Source organism: Fukomys damarensis, unplaced genomic scaffold (assembly GCF_012274545.1).
Source record: "Fukomys damarensis isolate Sample0158 unplaced genomic scaffold, DMR_v1.0_HiC HiC_scaffold_38, whole genome shotgun sequence".
Classification (NCBI taxonomy): Eukaryota; Metazoa; Chordata; class Mammalia; order Rodentia; family Bathyergidae; genus Fukomys; species Fukomys damarensis.
Window position 1 is genome coordinate 28,404,644 of NW_022900950.1, and position 16,093 is coordinate 28,420,736.

Genomic DNA, 16,093 nt, shown 5'->3' on the forward strand with positions numbered 1-16,093 from the left:
ATTGAGGATTGAACTTGGGTCCTTGTGCTTGCAAGGCAGGCCACCGAACCACTGAGCTAAATCCCAGGTCCCTGGCCTAATCTTGAAGACGAACTCTTCCCCTGCTAATGTAAAATGACATTTCTATCATATACTAAATACAAACTACCATGGATCTACGTCTGGCTGAAATTCCTCCATTCTTTCACAGATTTAATCAACTATTGGATTGAACTTGGGTCCTTGTGCTTGCAAGGCAGGCCACCGAACCACTGAGCTAAATCCCAGGTCCCTGGCCTAATCTTGAAGACGAACTCTTCCCCTGCTAATGTAAAATGACATTTCTATCATATACTAAATACAAACTACCATGGATCTACGTCTGGCTGAAATTCCTCCATTCTTTCACAGATTTAATCAACTATTCAGGCCTAAGTATGACACTTTCTAAATACAGTATTTTTACAGCATGTTTTATTATCTGGTACATATCCCTCTGGGTTATGGTCCCAGATTTTTCTCACCTATTTTAGCATCGTTATTCTGTGTGACCTTAAAGTCATTTAAAGTAGTAAGAAAAAAAATCATTTTAGATATAGATTGGACCCAGTAAAGTTACAGGCCAGTAGAGAGCACTACTGAGCTTCCTTCAGTCTTAGCTAAGAATACAGTACTGCAGTTTCTCTACTTCAGTCCTTTTCCACACTTCCCAGGGTGTGTTCACACGCACTTGTGTGTAAGTGTACACTCTTTGCCTTCTAGAGTTTATTTTAAGGTATAGTACAGCTTCCGTGGCTTTTGTGACTAGGGTTTTCCCTCTGTTATATTGTCTGGAAAGTGTGCTGTTATATTTTTGAATAGGGAATATACAGTTCTGGAAAACCACAGTTAAACAGGTTTCTTTATGGCTGAGATTAGAAACTCTAATAAGTGAAATTTTGCAACTGGGGAAAAAATATTAAAATGTCAAATTTCCAAATTTATGGACCAATGGAACCACTCAAAACATGTGACTATTTCACAGAACTAGTGCTAAGGGATGAATCTAGCCAGGCAGGGTGGCACACACCTATAATCTCAGCATTTGGGAGGCTGAGGCAAGAGGATTGCTCCGAGTTCGAGGCCAGCCTGGACTACACAGTGAGTTCAAGGCCAGTCTGATCTACATAGCAAGACCGTGTCTCAAAAAGGGTAGGGGGGGCAGGTAGGAAACAAATTGAAATGGGATGAGTTAATTCAAATCATTTCTTCTGTACACTAACTTATCAGGACAAGATACTTTATTAAATCTTCAATTCTTTGCTTTAGCCCTGTCTTATGCTACTGTAGGAAAGACTCTAAAAGTTCTTTTGGGGGTGCTACCCAACACTCTTGATGTATGAATGCTATAATATTTTAGTTATTACTTCAAACTCCAATATACTCCCATATCCAAAGCTTTCCCCTTTCTAGACTATTAATATTTCACCTATCTTCTGCTTCCCATGGTGCTTCTCATTTTGTTATTCAAAAGTCCCTATTGCATTTTTAGCAACATCTGCAGTTGTGGAATGTATCCATCCTATTGGCACAAGTCCTTTGTATCTAAATCATGTTAGCCTACTACAAGTTCTATACATTAAACCTGGAAGTGTCAACTGGAATGTTAATAATCTTATTTTGTTAATCGTATTTTATTAGTACATGTTTTCAGTAACTGCATTTTACAATCATCTTGGGGAGCTACTACATGTACATAATACAATTTCTTCTTTTAATCTCCTTCCTTCCCCCTCTGTCTTCTAAGACCCCTTTTCTTTTCACTTTTGTTATTATTAATCTTAGTTCATGTTTATGGCATATTATGAATGTCCACATTCACTGAAGTTATTAGGACCTTGTACCTGGTGTATCTTAACTCTACCTATTTCCCCATTCCCACCCCCTCATCTCTCACCCTTGGTCCCCAGACTCTTTTCCATCTGCAAGAGATCCAGCCCCTTGTCTCCTTCTATCCTTCCTGTATTTCTCCCTTAATTTGTACTTTGCCTTACTCAAATGAGAAATACCGTATGATATCGAAGATGGTGTGTCTGATTTAGTCCACTCAACATTGTATTTTCTAGGTGCATCCATTTGTTTTCCTACAAATGTCTCAAATTTGTTTTTCTTTATAGCTAAGTAGTATTCCATTACATATAGATGCTACAATTTCTTTAGCAAATTGTCTATTGATGGGTATGCAGGCTGCTTTGAGGATTTAATTATTATGAATTGTGCTGCTATAAATATTGTTTTGCATGTATCACTGTAGGACGATGTCTTAAACTCTTTGGGAAAGACACCTAGCAGGAGGATAGCTGGGTCATATGATATTTCTAATTTTAGCTCTTTAAGAAATCTTCATACTGATTTCCATAATGTTGTACTAGTTTACATTCCTAGCAACAATGAAAGAGGTTTCCTTTTTCATCACAGTCATGTCAGAATTTGTTATTTTTTAAATTTATTGATTATGGCCATTTTTCCTGGCCTAAGACAGAATTACAGTGTTGTTTTAATCTGCATCTCTCTAATGGCTAGAGGTGTTGAACATTTTTTCATATATTTGTTGGCCATTTGTACTTCTTCCTCTGTATCTCTATTCATTTCACTTGCCCATTTCTTGACTAGGTCTTTAACTTTAGGTGGTTGAATTGCTTTGAATTCTTTATGCTATATCTGCTAGATAATAGTCTCTGAGGAGTAGTTGGAAATTTTTTTTCTCATTCTGTAGACTGTCTCTTCATTCTACTAGTTCTTTTGCTACACAGAAGCTTTTCAGTCTAAAATAATCCCATTTTTTTTATTCTTGCTGTTATTTCTGGTGCAACTGAAATTCTGTTTAGTAAATCCTTTTGTACACCTTTGTCTTCCAAGTGTTTTACCTATTTTATCTCCCAGTGAGTTTAATGTTTCTGTTTTAATGTTTAGATCTTTGATCCATTTTGGTTTTAATTTAGTATACACACAGTGAGAGACACAGATCCAGTTTCAATCTTCTGCAAACAGATAACCAGTTTTCCAAGTACCACTTGTTGAATAGGCTCTCTTGCCTCCAACATGCTTTTAGATGCTTTGTCAAAGATAAACTAGTTGAATGTGTCTGGAGAAGTTTCTGTATCCTGTGTTCTGTTCCACTGATCCATGTATTTGTTTCTGTTCCAGTACCATGCCATTTTTATCACTATTGCTTTGTAGTATAGCTTGAATTCTGGTATTGCAAGGCTTTTTGCTTTGTTCTTGTTACTCAAAACTGCTTTTGCTATTCTGGGTCTCCTCTGAATCCATATAAATTTAAAGATTGTTTTATATCATTTTGTAAAGTATGCTGTTGGTATTTTGATTAGGACTGCACTGGATCTGTATAACAGTTTTGGAAATATAGCTATCGTTATGGCTTCTATCTAGATGTTTCCCTAAAACTTCATGCAGTCATAGGTGGGGCTTTTTGGAGGTGGCTGGATCTAGTGTATATAGTGCTGGAATTAAGGATGTGATGGTAGAACTGATTTACATTGCAAGGCTAGGATTATGGATGCCCCTCTTGGGGTGTGAGTGCCACCCACTCTATAGGAAGGTAACTTGGATAGAATATAAAGGACAGAAAGTGGGCTATGTTGCTTGTCACTTGCTACTTTGCCGTTCTGCTGCCTTTGGCCATCATGAAGTCTTTCTGTCCTCCAGAATGCCCCTTTGCCATGCTACACCACAGTCACCACAGTCATGCCAGAATTTGTTATTTTTTAATTTATTGATTATGGCTATTCTTCCTGGCGTAAGACAGAATTGCAGTGTTGTTTTAATCTGCATCTCTCTAATGGCTAGAGGTGTTGAACATTTTTGCATGAATTTGTTGGCCATTTGTACTTCTTCCTATTTATCTATTCATTTCACTTGCCCATTTCTTGACTAGGTCTTTAATTTTAGGTGGTTGAATTGCTTTGAATTCTTTATACTATATCTGCTAGATAATAGTCTCCATCTGAGGAGTAGTTAGAAGCCTTGGAGCCAGCCAACTATAGACTGAAAGCTCTACAAGCTGTGAACCAATAAATCTTTCTTCTTTAACTTTGGATATCAGGTTATCTTGTCTCAGCAACAAGAAAACTAACTGAAATACCCATTTTGACAATATTGGTTCTGCTTATCCAGGAGCAAAGGACATCTTTCCATTTTCTGATGTCCTCTTCAATCTCCTTTTTCAGAGTACTGTAGTTTTCTTTGCAGAGAGAGGTCTGTTACTTTCTTGGTTAGGTTAATTCCTAGCTATTTCACTTTTCTTGAAGCTACTGTAATCTTACACGTCACATTCCTCTTTGTAGTCTGTAAGCTTGTGTTGATTTCTCAGCTCAGTGGCTACCCTCTCTATAAACCACTGTTTGTGGCAACTGTCAAAGTTGTCACATCAGCTAAGGAAAGGTGTGGAGTGCTGGACTCTGAGGCTCCTGGTGTGGTTTCCTGCTGGTTGGAGGCCAACACTGGGTACCTGATGTGTATTCTGGTGTCCATGGGACCAGCTCCAGATACAAGGTGGAGGCTTGTGTCATCTCAGGATGCCCAGAGGAGATGCAGGTGCTCTCAGGACTGACACAAGGAGATTCCAACAGACCCAATGAGGGCACAGAGGGCTAGGTAGTGTCTCACTGACATCCAGAGCACCAGGAAAAACAGGCAGACCGTTAACCCTTGCTGCTAAATGGCACAGGACTGGCCTATCTTACTGGCTTTGCTCATGAAGGCAACATCATGCTCAAGCCTAAAATTATAATGAAACCAAGTATTGTGATGACAATGTTAGCTTTCCTAGTATCCTGAGCATTAGAATGGATGAAATGAAATAAGACCGGGTAATCACACCCCTGTCAATAAGTTAAAAGTAAGGCTCAACAATGGAACAGGGCTTCAGTTGGGGTCACAAGCCACATTTGGAGACAGAAATGGAGAAAGAAGCAGGAGGGTAATTAAGTAGTTCAAGGAAGTAAATGTCCCACAAATTAAAAGCAGATTAAACAGATGAAAAAATCTAGTTATGACACAAATATCATTAGCTAATAAAGGAAAACCCTATCACCCCCACTTTATAAGCAAATTTGAGCAAAGACAAAAATCTATCCAAGATCAGATATCAAACATTCCTACCAGTATATACTGACTTAGAAATTAAGCCTTTCAAATCAGATTAACAAATGTAATCTAATGAAGCAAAGCGAATCACTTTAAGCCCCTTGATACCCATCCAATAAATAAATCAATTTCCTTATATCTACTGATGGCATTGACTATGGAGTCTTAAACGTAAGGCTAAGTGTAATCACCAGCTGTGTCCAATAGTTCATTAGCTAAGCACCTACAGTAGGCACTGAGGATACAGCCAGAGACCAAGCCCTGCCCTCTGGGAAGTGGCAATTAGAGAAGCAGGAAGATGAACACAAATTAGCAAGCAGATTAGAACTATGAAGAAAAAAGCTAAAGTAAGAGGATGGACCTGCCTGGGGTGAGGAGGTGCCATCTAAGCGAAGTCCTAGAGAAGGTGTGGAGAAGCAGAGGTGTGGAGGTGGGAGAAGCACCATGAGACCTTGTGTAAGTGCAGGAGCCCAGGAGAGCTCCAGTCCCTCCTCTAAAGGCCCAGTTGTAGCAAATGCTAAGAAAGCCATGAGTACCTGGTTTCAGCATCAAGGGAGTCCACAAGCTTTTTATCAGCTAATAATTTCTGCAAACTTTGGTATAATTCCACATTCGTGTTCAACCTAGAAAAATTACAAATGAAAAAAAAGCTTATTTTCTAATACATTATTTTTATCTACATCAAACAAATGGTGTCAGAAGGTAGCACGCACAAGCCCAGAGGCCAAATGTTGAGGGCAGTCACAGGAAGGAAGAGAGGGTAAAATGTGGTGACCGGTGACTTGATGGAGAATCAGTTCCCCTTGGCAAATACTGGCAGAAACTGGAGTTTCTTATGGGAGAAAAAGTGAGAATGGGAAGGTGGCTGAACAGCACAAAGTTCTTCCAGTTCTAAAGAGAGCCCACAGACCCTGGGCTCCCTGTGCCATGTCAGGACACAGGTTCCACGGCCACATGCAGAAGCAAGGCTGGCCCTTCTGTGGCCCTACGACTGTAGGCAAGTCGCTGAGACCATAGAGTGCTGGGAGGATAAAGTGAGCTCATGTGGGCATGGTGCACATCCCTCATCCCAATGAACCACTGCCAGCCCAGCTGGCCTTCCTGAGTGAGGCCGGGACAGCTAAGTACCACCACTCAAGCAGAGATCTCAACTCAACCTGCCATACCTCATCAGGACCCAGGTGACACAAACCCCTGGCATACTGTTAGGACTGGACTAGATACAATCTGCCCTGGTCTGGTGGCTCCTCAGGGAGAGGCACAGTTATTTAAAAAAAAAAAAACAAACAAAAAACTATCATTTCTTACTCAGGGCCTCAAGAATGGCCCAATTTCCCCATCAATTCATAATCAAAGAACCAAGTTCACACACACACACACACACACACACACACACACACACACACACACACCCCAAAGGGTTTCTTTTGCCATCATTCTCCCAAACAGAGGGAATTGAGGCTGTCACTGCCGACCTACACACTCAGCAGGAGGGGCCACACACACCTACTCCCGCCATCACTAAGAGGAGTCAGGAGCTCCTCCTGCTCTGCTCACCCACAAAGCCATTCCTGTCTCAAGGACAGCAATTTCAAGGTGACCTGCACTGTGTCGTCTTGAGAAATTTAACCACAAATCTGACACTGTTTTATGTTGGAAGCTCCTAAGATAAAGGCTCTATTTGTTCATTATAAACAACTACACCAAATTTAAGGCTTTTCCCCTACTAGCAGAAAATCAATCAGTTCCACATATCAGCTGAAATAATCCTGATTTTTCAAATACTGACTGAAGAAGTTAGCTATGATTCAGTTAAACTAAAAGGGGTAATTACCACCCCAGAACTTGCTGATTCACAATGCTTAGAGAAAGCAAAGCTCTAGGCAAGGCCATGAAGGTTCTTCCAAGATTTTCTTTTCAGACAACTGAAAAGCTATCCACAGTGAGGGGAAGATCGCAGGTAGATATACAACACCACTTCATCAACAGTGGTTCTGTTTTCCTCCCACAAAACAAGTGTCACATGTATAGTAATGTCATGGTAGAAGACACAAATTCGTACAATAAACGTGTGATAACAACTGCCTCTCAAGAGTGCTCATCCTTGCGCCAGGCTGTACCCCACAGGACACAGCTTTTGAGTACTTCAGGTGGGGGCCTGGCCATGCTGACCCCCTTCAAGTCCCCCCCACAGGTGATGGTCATTCTCCCAGCTGCCCCCCATGTAGCCTTGTCAGCTTGTCCAGGGTCTGGACATGGCAGGGACTTTATCCCTTCAGCAAACTGATTCTCAGTCACTGTAAGAAAGTACACGTATCATGATTACTGAGCAATGTTGTCAATGAAAGCAACAAATGCTCATCCTAAGACGTCATTCTCCAAGGAAGCCCTGCGTAACAGGAGAAGTCACGCTCTTCCTCCAACTTCTGGCTCATGGAACAAGTCTTGTGATGTTTCCAATCCCTATTTCCCCTTGTAAATTCATGCCAGGTAACTTCCAGGGCTCTCCCTAACTTCACATGTCCTCTGATGTGGTATCACCACCTAAGTGCTTTGGAACATGGCACTGTCTGCAGTTGTTTTAATCAACACTTTGGAGCTCTCATAAATGGCTTTAAAACATTTCAGTTTACCTCAAAAATTTCCTTCCTTCCTTCCTCCTTCCCTCTCTCTTTCTTTCTCTTCTCTTCCTCTCTCTCCCTCCCTCCTTCTCTCTCTCTTTCTTTCTTTCCTGGTACCAGGGATCAAACTCAGGACCTTGCACTTGCAAAGCAGGCAGAAGAACCACTGAGCTAAATCCAAATCCCCGGCCCCCTCAAAATTACTTTAAAATAATTTACGTCAGCATAGCTTCTCCCTGTAGTCTGTGGGCCCTCCAAGTTTTACAGTCTCCCTGGGTCCCCCAATTCCAACTCAGCAGAGCCCAAAGGCACTACCTGGTGCATACATAAGTTCCGCTACTGGAGTGGGACAGCAATTCAGCTGTGCACTACTCTAGAACTCCAACTTGCCACTAGGACCACACAGCCCTCACTCACAGTAAGCAATGACGATGGTGAAAGTTACAGGATGTGCCTACTGAGTTATGGGAGGGGCCTCACACCTCTGAAGTACTTTACATTTACCTCAGCTGATCCTCACAGCACCTGAGGGGCATGTGAGCTTTACCCCACCTACAGTGAGGACAGGAAGAGAGCTGTGCCCACATCACCTGCCCCAGGCCCTGCCCAGTGGACACACAGGCCACCTCCCACTGTGCCAGGTGGGCACAAGCACCATGCAGGACACCACCTGCAGTCGACCCAGAAAACATTCACCCAGCGCTGGAATGGAGGGACAACACGTACTTTTCCACCATGGTGCCAATACTCCTGCAGGCTTCTTCTGCAGCTTCTCTGAACACCAGTTTGGGGTGTGCAATTTTCACAAAATCGGCCTAATAAGGGGAAGACAAAACCACAAAGGAATTGTTGGAATGCCTGCTGCGAAGATCTAAAGATGAAAATGAAAACCCCTGTTTTAAAATATGCCACTGAGCTTGACTTAATGCATTTCCATTGCCAAATGTTTCCTTAACCAGGAAGGCAAAGTGGCTTCTAAGACTCTTACTCCTTAGAACCAAGTTTCATTCCAAAGTAAACACTTCCTTTAATTTCATTTTAGAAAATTCTTTTGCCTTCAAATGAACATGAGGCAAATTTTCCCTAATCCTATAGTTGAAAAGAACAGACCCTGGATTCAGGTACAGTGGATCCTTGACGTACAAACTCAAACAGTTCCCAAGGGCTGGTTGTAATTCAACTTGGTTGTAAGTCAATACAGCTGAGATCTGGATGTTTACCTGGGTACATGCTATAGATAACATGAGGCAGATGAATCTTCCATTAACCTAATTAACCCAAGTTGTTTCTAAGTCAGGCTGCTCGTAACCTGAAGGTCCAGTGTAGTCTAAAACTTACATGGTGGAACACACTCCTGTAACCCCAGTACTCTGGGAGTCTGAGGCAGGACAATTGCAAATTCAAACCCCACCCAGGGCAACTTAGTGACTTACAAGACCTTGTTTCAAAAATAAAATATAGAGGTGTGAGGACGTAGCCCAACGTGAAGGCCCTAGGTTCAATCCCCAGAACTGTGTACACACACACGCACACACACACAGAGCACATATCTAAAACTCTACGCCAAACTGTTTGTAATATGGTTCTCATGTGTTAACCAGGCCCCAGAGAATAACTCAGAGAACTTTTTAAAACACTGACTCAGTATAACTGACACAGTATAATTTTAAAACCAATTTAACCACATTCTTGTCTTTGAACATAAAACAAAGGCACATTCTCTTTGTAGCCTATTTAGTAAACTGTGAATTCTGGTCCCCATCTAATAACATTCACAATGACTACGGATACCACTACACCAACCACTAGAATTACATCACAAATTCTTAAAAAAAGAAAATGAAATCATATAAAACTAGATTTTGGCTTTTGTGTTAACTAGAGTACATTGCAAAAGAAAACTACCAGTGAATTAGAAAATAAAAGGAAACTAAGAAAATACTATATATTTTCTTTATTCTCCAAGAAGACACTGTAACTACATTATAACATGGACTAAAACCACCACACGTAAAGTTTCCCAATTTTATTAGCAAATAACTTTTAATGCAAAAACATTTAAAATTTGATATATTTTTTGTAACAATAAGCAACAATGAGATACTAGTGCTAAAGTATCTGAAACATGAGCTTTGTAAAATTTACAACATATTTTATAAATTATGAATCCACATGTTCATAAGTTACAAAGTTAAGAATCAAAACAGTAGTATACATCTTAAAAGTAATGAGGAAGCTGGGCATGGTGGCCAAGCCTATAATCCCAGCACTCAAGGCGTATATTTTTTGTAACAATAAGCAACAATGAGATACTAGTGCTAAAGTATCTGAAACATGAGCTTTGTAAAATTTACAACATATTTTATAAATTATGAATCCACATGTTCATAAGTTACAAAGTTAAGAATCAAAACAGTAGTATACATCTTAAAAGTAATGAGGAAGCTGGGCATGGTGGCCAAGCCTATAATCCCAGCACTCAGGAGGCTGAGGCAGGAGAATCACTGTGAGTTCGAGACCAGCCTGGGCTACAAAGTGAGTTCCAGGTCAGTCTGAACTACACAGCGAGACCCTGTCTCAAAAAAACTAAAAAAAAAATAAAAGTAATAAGAAAAGCAACTGCATTACATAAAAATTGTACTAAAGAAAAATAAAACAAAATGACTACTGTAGTTGGTAAGAAATAGTTTATATAACACTTGTATTGTTTTAAATGGTATTGAGCATATAGACAGGTAATATCTTTAAAATTCATAAAGAAAAGAAGTTTTTTTGACTTATTTTATCCAGAGAATTATTCATATAAGTTACATTATAGTTTTTCTTTTTAAATATGCTTTTGTTTTGTTTTGTTTTTTGGCTTTTGTGATAGTGGGAACTGAACCCAAGGCCTTCACACTAAGTTATATCACCAACCTTTTTTTTTTTTTTTTATCCATTTTGAGATAGGTTCTTGCTAAGTCAATAAATTGCCCAGGCTGGTCTTGAATTTTTGATCCTCCTACCTCAGCCTCTACAGAGCTGAGATTACAAGCATGTGCCACCACACCCATCTTAAAAACAGTTTTCAAACTAAGATACTATTATACACCACAAATACATTTTAGAAAACTTCAAAAATAGGACAAGATATAGCACAAAAAACTTAAAATTGTTTCATGAAGAACAAAAGCAAAATGTAGAGAAAAATTCTAGAATATTACTTACTTAGAATATTACTAAGACAACAAATAAAAATGAATTCCATGATTCTGAGGGCCAAAGTCAACCTCTGTCTACACATAAGGAAAATCCACTCACGTTATTTTCCTTTTCAGACTTTAGGGGCACAGTTAGACAAAAAAGGCACAGATCCCCTGCCTAGCTGTGAGTGTCCACTGCTCGGCACAGTCAGAGCAGTCCTGGCACACAGCAGGGGGCAGGACAGAGACCCTGCTGAACTGAGACCTGACTGCCAAGGGCCCTGGCCTTCACTCCTGGGAAAAACCTTTAAACAAGGTTACTTTATGCTACAGTCAAAGAAAATGTTCTGAAAAAGAGCAAAGATGTGAGGTATTAGGCTGATGGAAAGAAGAAGTCAGTCTCAAAAAGATTCCATTTACGTGACATTCTGAAAAAGACGATACAGTAGGGATGGATGACAGATCAGTGGTCACCAGGTTGACAAATGTGAGGTGAGGACAGGTGAAGATTTGCTGAGAATTAAATCATTAAAAACCCAGACAAAGCTATCACCAAGCTCCCACTCTGCAAGATCTGAAAACCACTGGACTCCAGAACAGAAGCTCTGTTCATGACTTTGCGCTTTGTGCCTAGAACGGCGTCTGATACACGGCAGGTATTTGATACTGACTGAATGCAAAGATAAAAGGTATGATTGTTCAATGCCATGCAAATAGGATCGTAAATGACCATGACTTTAGATTATGTGCACCACAAATCATGATTAGATTGTGTGCACCATCACCAATGCATGTCACAGAGATCTGGCCCTTCTGGGCAGGTGGAAAACCGTGATTTCTCAGCAATGAGTTTCTTAGATGATGAAGACAGCTAGGTATACTTCTATTTCAACCTCAGAACATTATAAATGTATTTAATACAATCAGTTGGATATTTTTAAACAAGGCACTCCTGAAAAGGTTTATAAACACTGATTTTCATTCATTTTATGAAAGAGGAATTTTGTTACAAATGTATACATAAAATGGTCTGTCAGAATTTTGGTAGTAGCTCTCATGAGTAAAGGACCTTTGTCAAACAAAAAGTCTTCACTGCATTAGTAGTTGTTCTTTTGTTACACATACATGTACATTTTATGATATATACATATTAAAGTACAAGTTCTAAATATCATTTCCCCCCCGTGTTTTTCTCATTCCTCCCCCATCCCATGGTGCTGGGGATTGAACCCAGGGCCTATCCACTGAGCTACATCCCCAGCCATTTGTTTTTCTTTTGAGACAGGGTATCCCTTACGTAACTGTTACCCAGGCTGGACTCAAACCTGTCACTTCCTGCCTCCGAAGCACTGGGATTGCAGGCGTCCACCACCAAACCCACCTTCTTTTCCCTGTTCCTTATAGGCACATTTCCACATGACCACTTCTACTCAATAGCTCTTAATTATTTCAGATAGCTTTTGGTTTGGGGTCTTTTTTTGGTATCTGGAATTGACCTTAGGACGTTGTGCTTGCCAGGCAGGTGAGATGTCACTGGGCTAAATCCTGAGCCCGATTTCAGACATTTTTAAATTTATAGTTTTAGTCCTAAATCAACACAGGACATTTAGTTGCTTAAAATGTCAACTGCTTGAAAGAGAGGCAGCGTCCAGTTGAGTCGAGCTGCAGACAAAACGTCTTACCAAGTCGGCCACTCTGCACAGGGTGTCAGAGAGTTCATCAAAGATGAACACAGTCTCTGGCCCAGGGGGGGTGGAACACGCCCGCTCCAACAGCATCTCTGTCCTTCTCAAGGCTTCCTCCTGTGCGACTCGAAATCCTTCTGGGGCACTGAGCTCAGGGACGCCAAAGAGACCCTGAAACCAACAGAATATGTCTGATTTATAACCAAAGACATGATTTTACATTTACTAAAAAAATTTTTTCAAAGAAAATCTTGGTTTCATTGGTATATTATAATTATACCTGTGATCATGGATATCACTTTATCTACCACGCCATACAGGTTAAAGATATTTTAAGATCTTAATTTGCCTTCAATTTTTAATTATTAAAAAAAATAGAATGGTGTGGATTCCAAATCCAGCTCTATCACTACCATGAGCTTACCCTGTGGAGTGACTGAGAGGATTAAATGAGATAATACATGCAAAAAATTATCATAACAGTGTCCAGTACACAGAAAGCACATAATAGACATTAGTAATAATCATTACAAACCACCAGTAACTTGGGCCAAGTCATTTTTTTCTCTTAGACCTCAATTTTCAGCAGGTACAATGAGGTGGGCTATACATATTTCAAAGCACTGATACTAAATTACTAAGTAATACTATATATTTAGCATAATCAGTCTCACTACTTAATGTCAATTATTCCGCTACAACTATAAAATAGCGAGGGTGAGTTATTATCAAGGTTACAGATTTTTAGAAAGTTTTAATTAATATACTAAGCCACATCATGACCAAACCTGGCAACAAATTCGATACTTCCCAAAAGGATTATAGTAAGACAAAAATCACTAATCTAATGAGAATGACCACCCTCTTGTGCCAGTTTAGTCACATTGTTAAGAGTCCTCAAGAAGGCAGAAAAACTAGCTCAGTGGTTCTGCTGCCTGCCTCACAAGCGCAGTGTCCCGAGTTTGATCCCTGATAGGGGAAAAAAAAAAAAGGCAGGAACAAAAAGAACAATCAAATATGTACTCTGCATCTACAGCATACCATTTTATATGTATGGGTCCTCTCATTTAAGTCACATAATACTGGAGCAGGAAGTATCATTCTTTCAGGTATGGAAACATGCTTTAAAAGGCTAGCAAAAACATGTGGAGGTCATTAAATAATGTTGAGAAACCAGCACTCACAGAAGCCACTCTGCACTGGAACAAAGCTCACATTTTTCCATTCTTTACTGCAATGGATCTACCTCAAAGTCAACTCTCCTAAGAGCAGGAGCTCCTATCAGCAGGGGCTGCCCTCCACTTTTTAACCAGATGCCCAACATAAGGAATGACTCCTACCTGGCGGAACTCAGTGATACAAACAAATGAATGGGGAAGATACTTAACCTGGAAGATGAACTACGCAGATGCTTAACTCAGAGATTTCTGAGAACACCAACAGGTAAAATTTTCACCTGATGAGGTGTATAGTTTCTAGAAGAGATGCATGAAGTGAAGCTACTAAACTCTTCAAAAATATTAAATTGGGTGGGCTGGGTAGCTCAATAGTAGAGGCTGCCTAACATGTACAAAGCCTCCAGTTCAAACCCTAGCACCATAAAAATAAATAAAAAATTTAGCCAGGCATAGTGGCGCACGCCTGTAATCCCAGCACTCGGGAGGCTGAGGCAGGAGAATCGCTGTGAGTTCAAAATCAGCCTGGGCTACAAAGTGAGTTCCAGGGCAGTATGAACTAGATAGTGAGACCCTGTCCTAAAAAACAAAACCAAAAAAATTAAAATATTAAGTTGAAGAAAATTAATGAAAAAAATAGTTGGAAGCATAATAGAATCAAGCCCTAATAAATTTAATTCTTAACAATGATTTAATTTCATTCAAGGAGAGATCACTTTCACTTCCCAGTACAACCTTTCCATATCGCTCTTGAGAATTTTAAATCTTGGATCTTCAGTCAAGGTGATGCTAAAAAAATTATTTGAACCATTTTTTCCCTGAGGCAAAAAACCAATTCACAAATTTGAAAATGTGCTATCAGTACCTAAAATCACGAAGCGCAAAACACAAATAAAGTTAAACTGTTTTATTCACCCACTCAAAACTAAGTCCACCCTCCTCTTCCTTCTGTCATTTATAGGTGCAATAGTCCTCTGCACACTGCATTAATCCAACATCACATACCCTTATGGGAGTTAGTGTCGAAAATTTCAACCAAAAACAATGTCAAAATTTCATTCAAAATGAATGACAAAGTCAATGACAGTGATAAAAATAAGACCATAAAATAAGCTGACTGCAACTGTATCCTAAGGCAGGCAATGCTACAACGAAGAAATCTTTAAAACGAAAGTAACCCTTAAGCTAGAATGGACAAAATCCACAAATGCAAAGTAAAACAGACATCAGCAAGTCCTTTCCAAGTTTGCTTTCCTTTCACCTTTCATTCATTTAATAGTTACTGATTACCTACTGAACAACAGACAACATGACAGGCAGGGTGGACACATGAATAAAACAACTCAGCCTAGTGATTTCCAAGGGTAATAAATCATAGCCAATCCCAATGCACCACAGAACATCAGACTCATTTCAGCATGGCTTAATGTTTTAAAATAAGCAAGCTCAAAGTTTTGAAATAATATCTTAACCAGTGATGGGATACCGGGCATCAATGGAATTTCTCTGACGGTACAAGGCAAGTGTGTCCCTACATAAAAGCCATCATGATGTTGAATGTGAACCCATCAGGCACCTCTCGCACACAACTGTAGGGTTGCGAGGAAAATAAACTTTAGCGGAGGCGGGAAGAGGCCACGACCCACAGGCTGAATCTAACGCCGCCGACAAAACCAACTTTTATATCTTAAATTCACATGGATGGAGCAGCTCAGGCAGAGACAGCTCTGGGATCCCACACTCTAGGGAGGGGCCACTAGAGACTGCCTCGCCAGGCGCCCTGTAACTCAGCCCCTCAGAGTGGAGGTGGCAGTGAGGTCGCCGAGAGCACAAGGGACACCCCACTGTGCACCGTGCGCTCGTGGCAGGCTCCTTCCAGCCCCAAGAGACCCTGTCCCAGACGCCGCTGACCGGGTGGACCAGGGGAAGCCCCTCAGAGCCGCTCACCCGATGCTCGCCGAACTGGTCCAGGAGGCGGCCCCGGGGCCTGACATTGAAGGCGGCGCCCACCGGGGACCAGCTGGTGCTGACCCTTCGGGCCCGGATCCCAGCTCGGAAGCTAATTGGGCCTGCTGGCCCCGGCCGCAGAGCCGCTACCCCGGCTCCGAGGCCGCCCAGCCATCGGACGCACAGCATTGTATCCCCACCGTAGCCTCTTTCCCTGCCCCAAGGTCTGAGCCCGAGGGCCCAGCTCCTGAAGTAACACGTGCCCTGCGTTTCCACGGCAGCGGACCACGCCGCGCCACGTGACGCCCGCGCTTCCGGGTCGGACGCGGCCCTCAGACTGTGTGAGTCGCGAGGGCGAG

The 16,093-nt window shown here is 41.0% G+C and overlaps 1 protein-coding gene across 2 annotated transcripts in view; it reads right to left on the bottom strand.

Annotated features, from left to right (window-relative positions):
- Mipep (mitochondrial intermediate peptidase) overlaps positions 1–16,088 on the bottom strand; it is a 153,715-nt gene extending 137,627 nt beyond the window's left edge. For both annotated transcript variants that reach the window (XM_010607467.3, XM_010607466.3), the window contains exons 1-4: positions 15,735–16,088; positions 12,610–12,783; positions 8,472–8,560; positions 5,661–5,747 (exon numbers count right to left, since the gene is read on the bottom strand). In XM_010607467.3, coding sequence (XP_010605769.1) covers positions 5,661–5,747; positions 8,472–8,560; positions 12,610–12,783; positions 15,735–15,923 — 539 coding nt within the window. In that variant the 5' untranslated portion in view covers positions 15,924–16,088. The remainder of the gene's footprint in view (positions 1–5,660; positions 5,748–8,471; positions 8,561–12,609; positions 12,784–15,734) is intronic.
- Between the last annotated feature and the right edge of the window lie 5 nt (positions 16,089–16,093).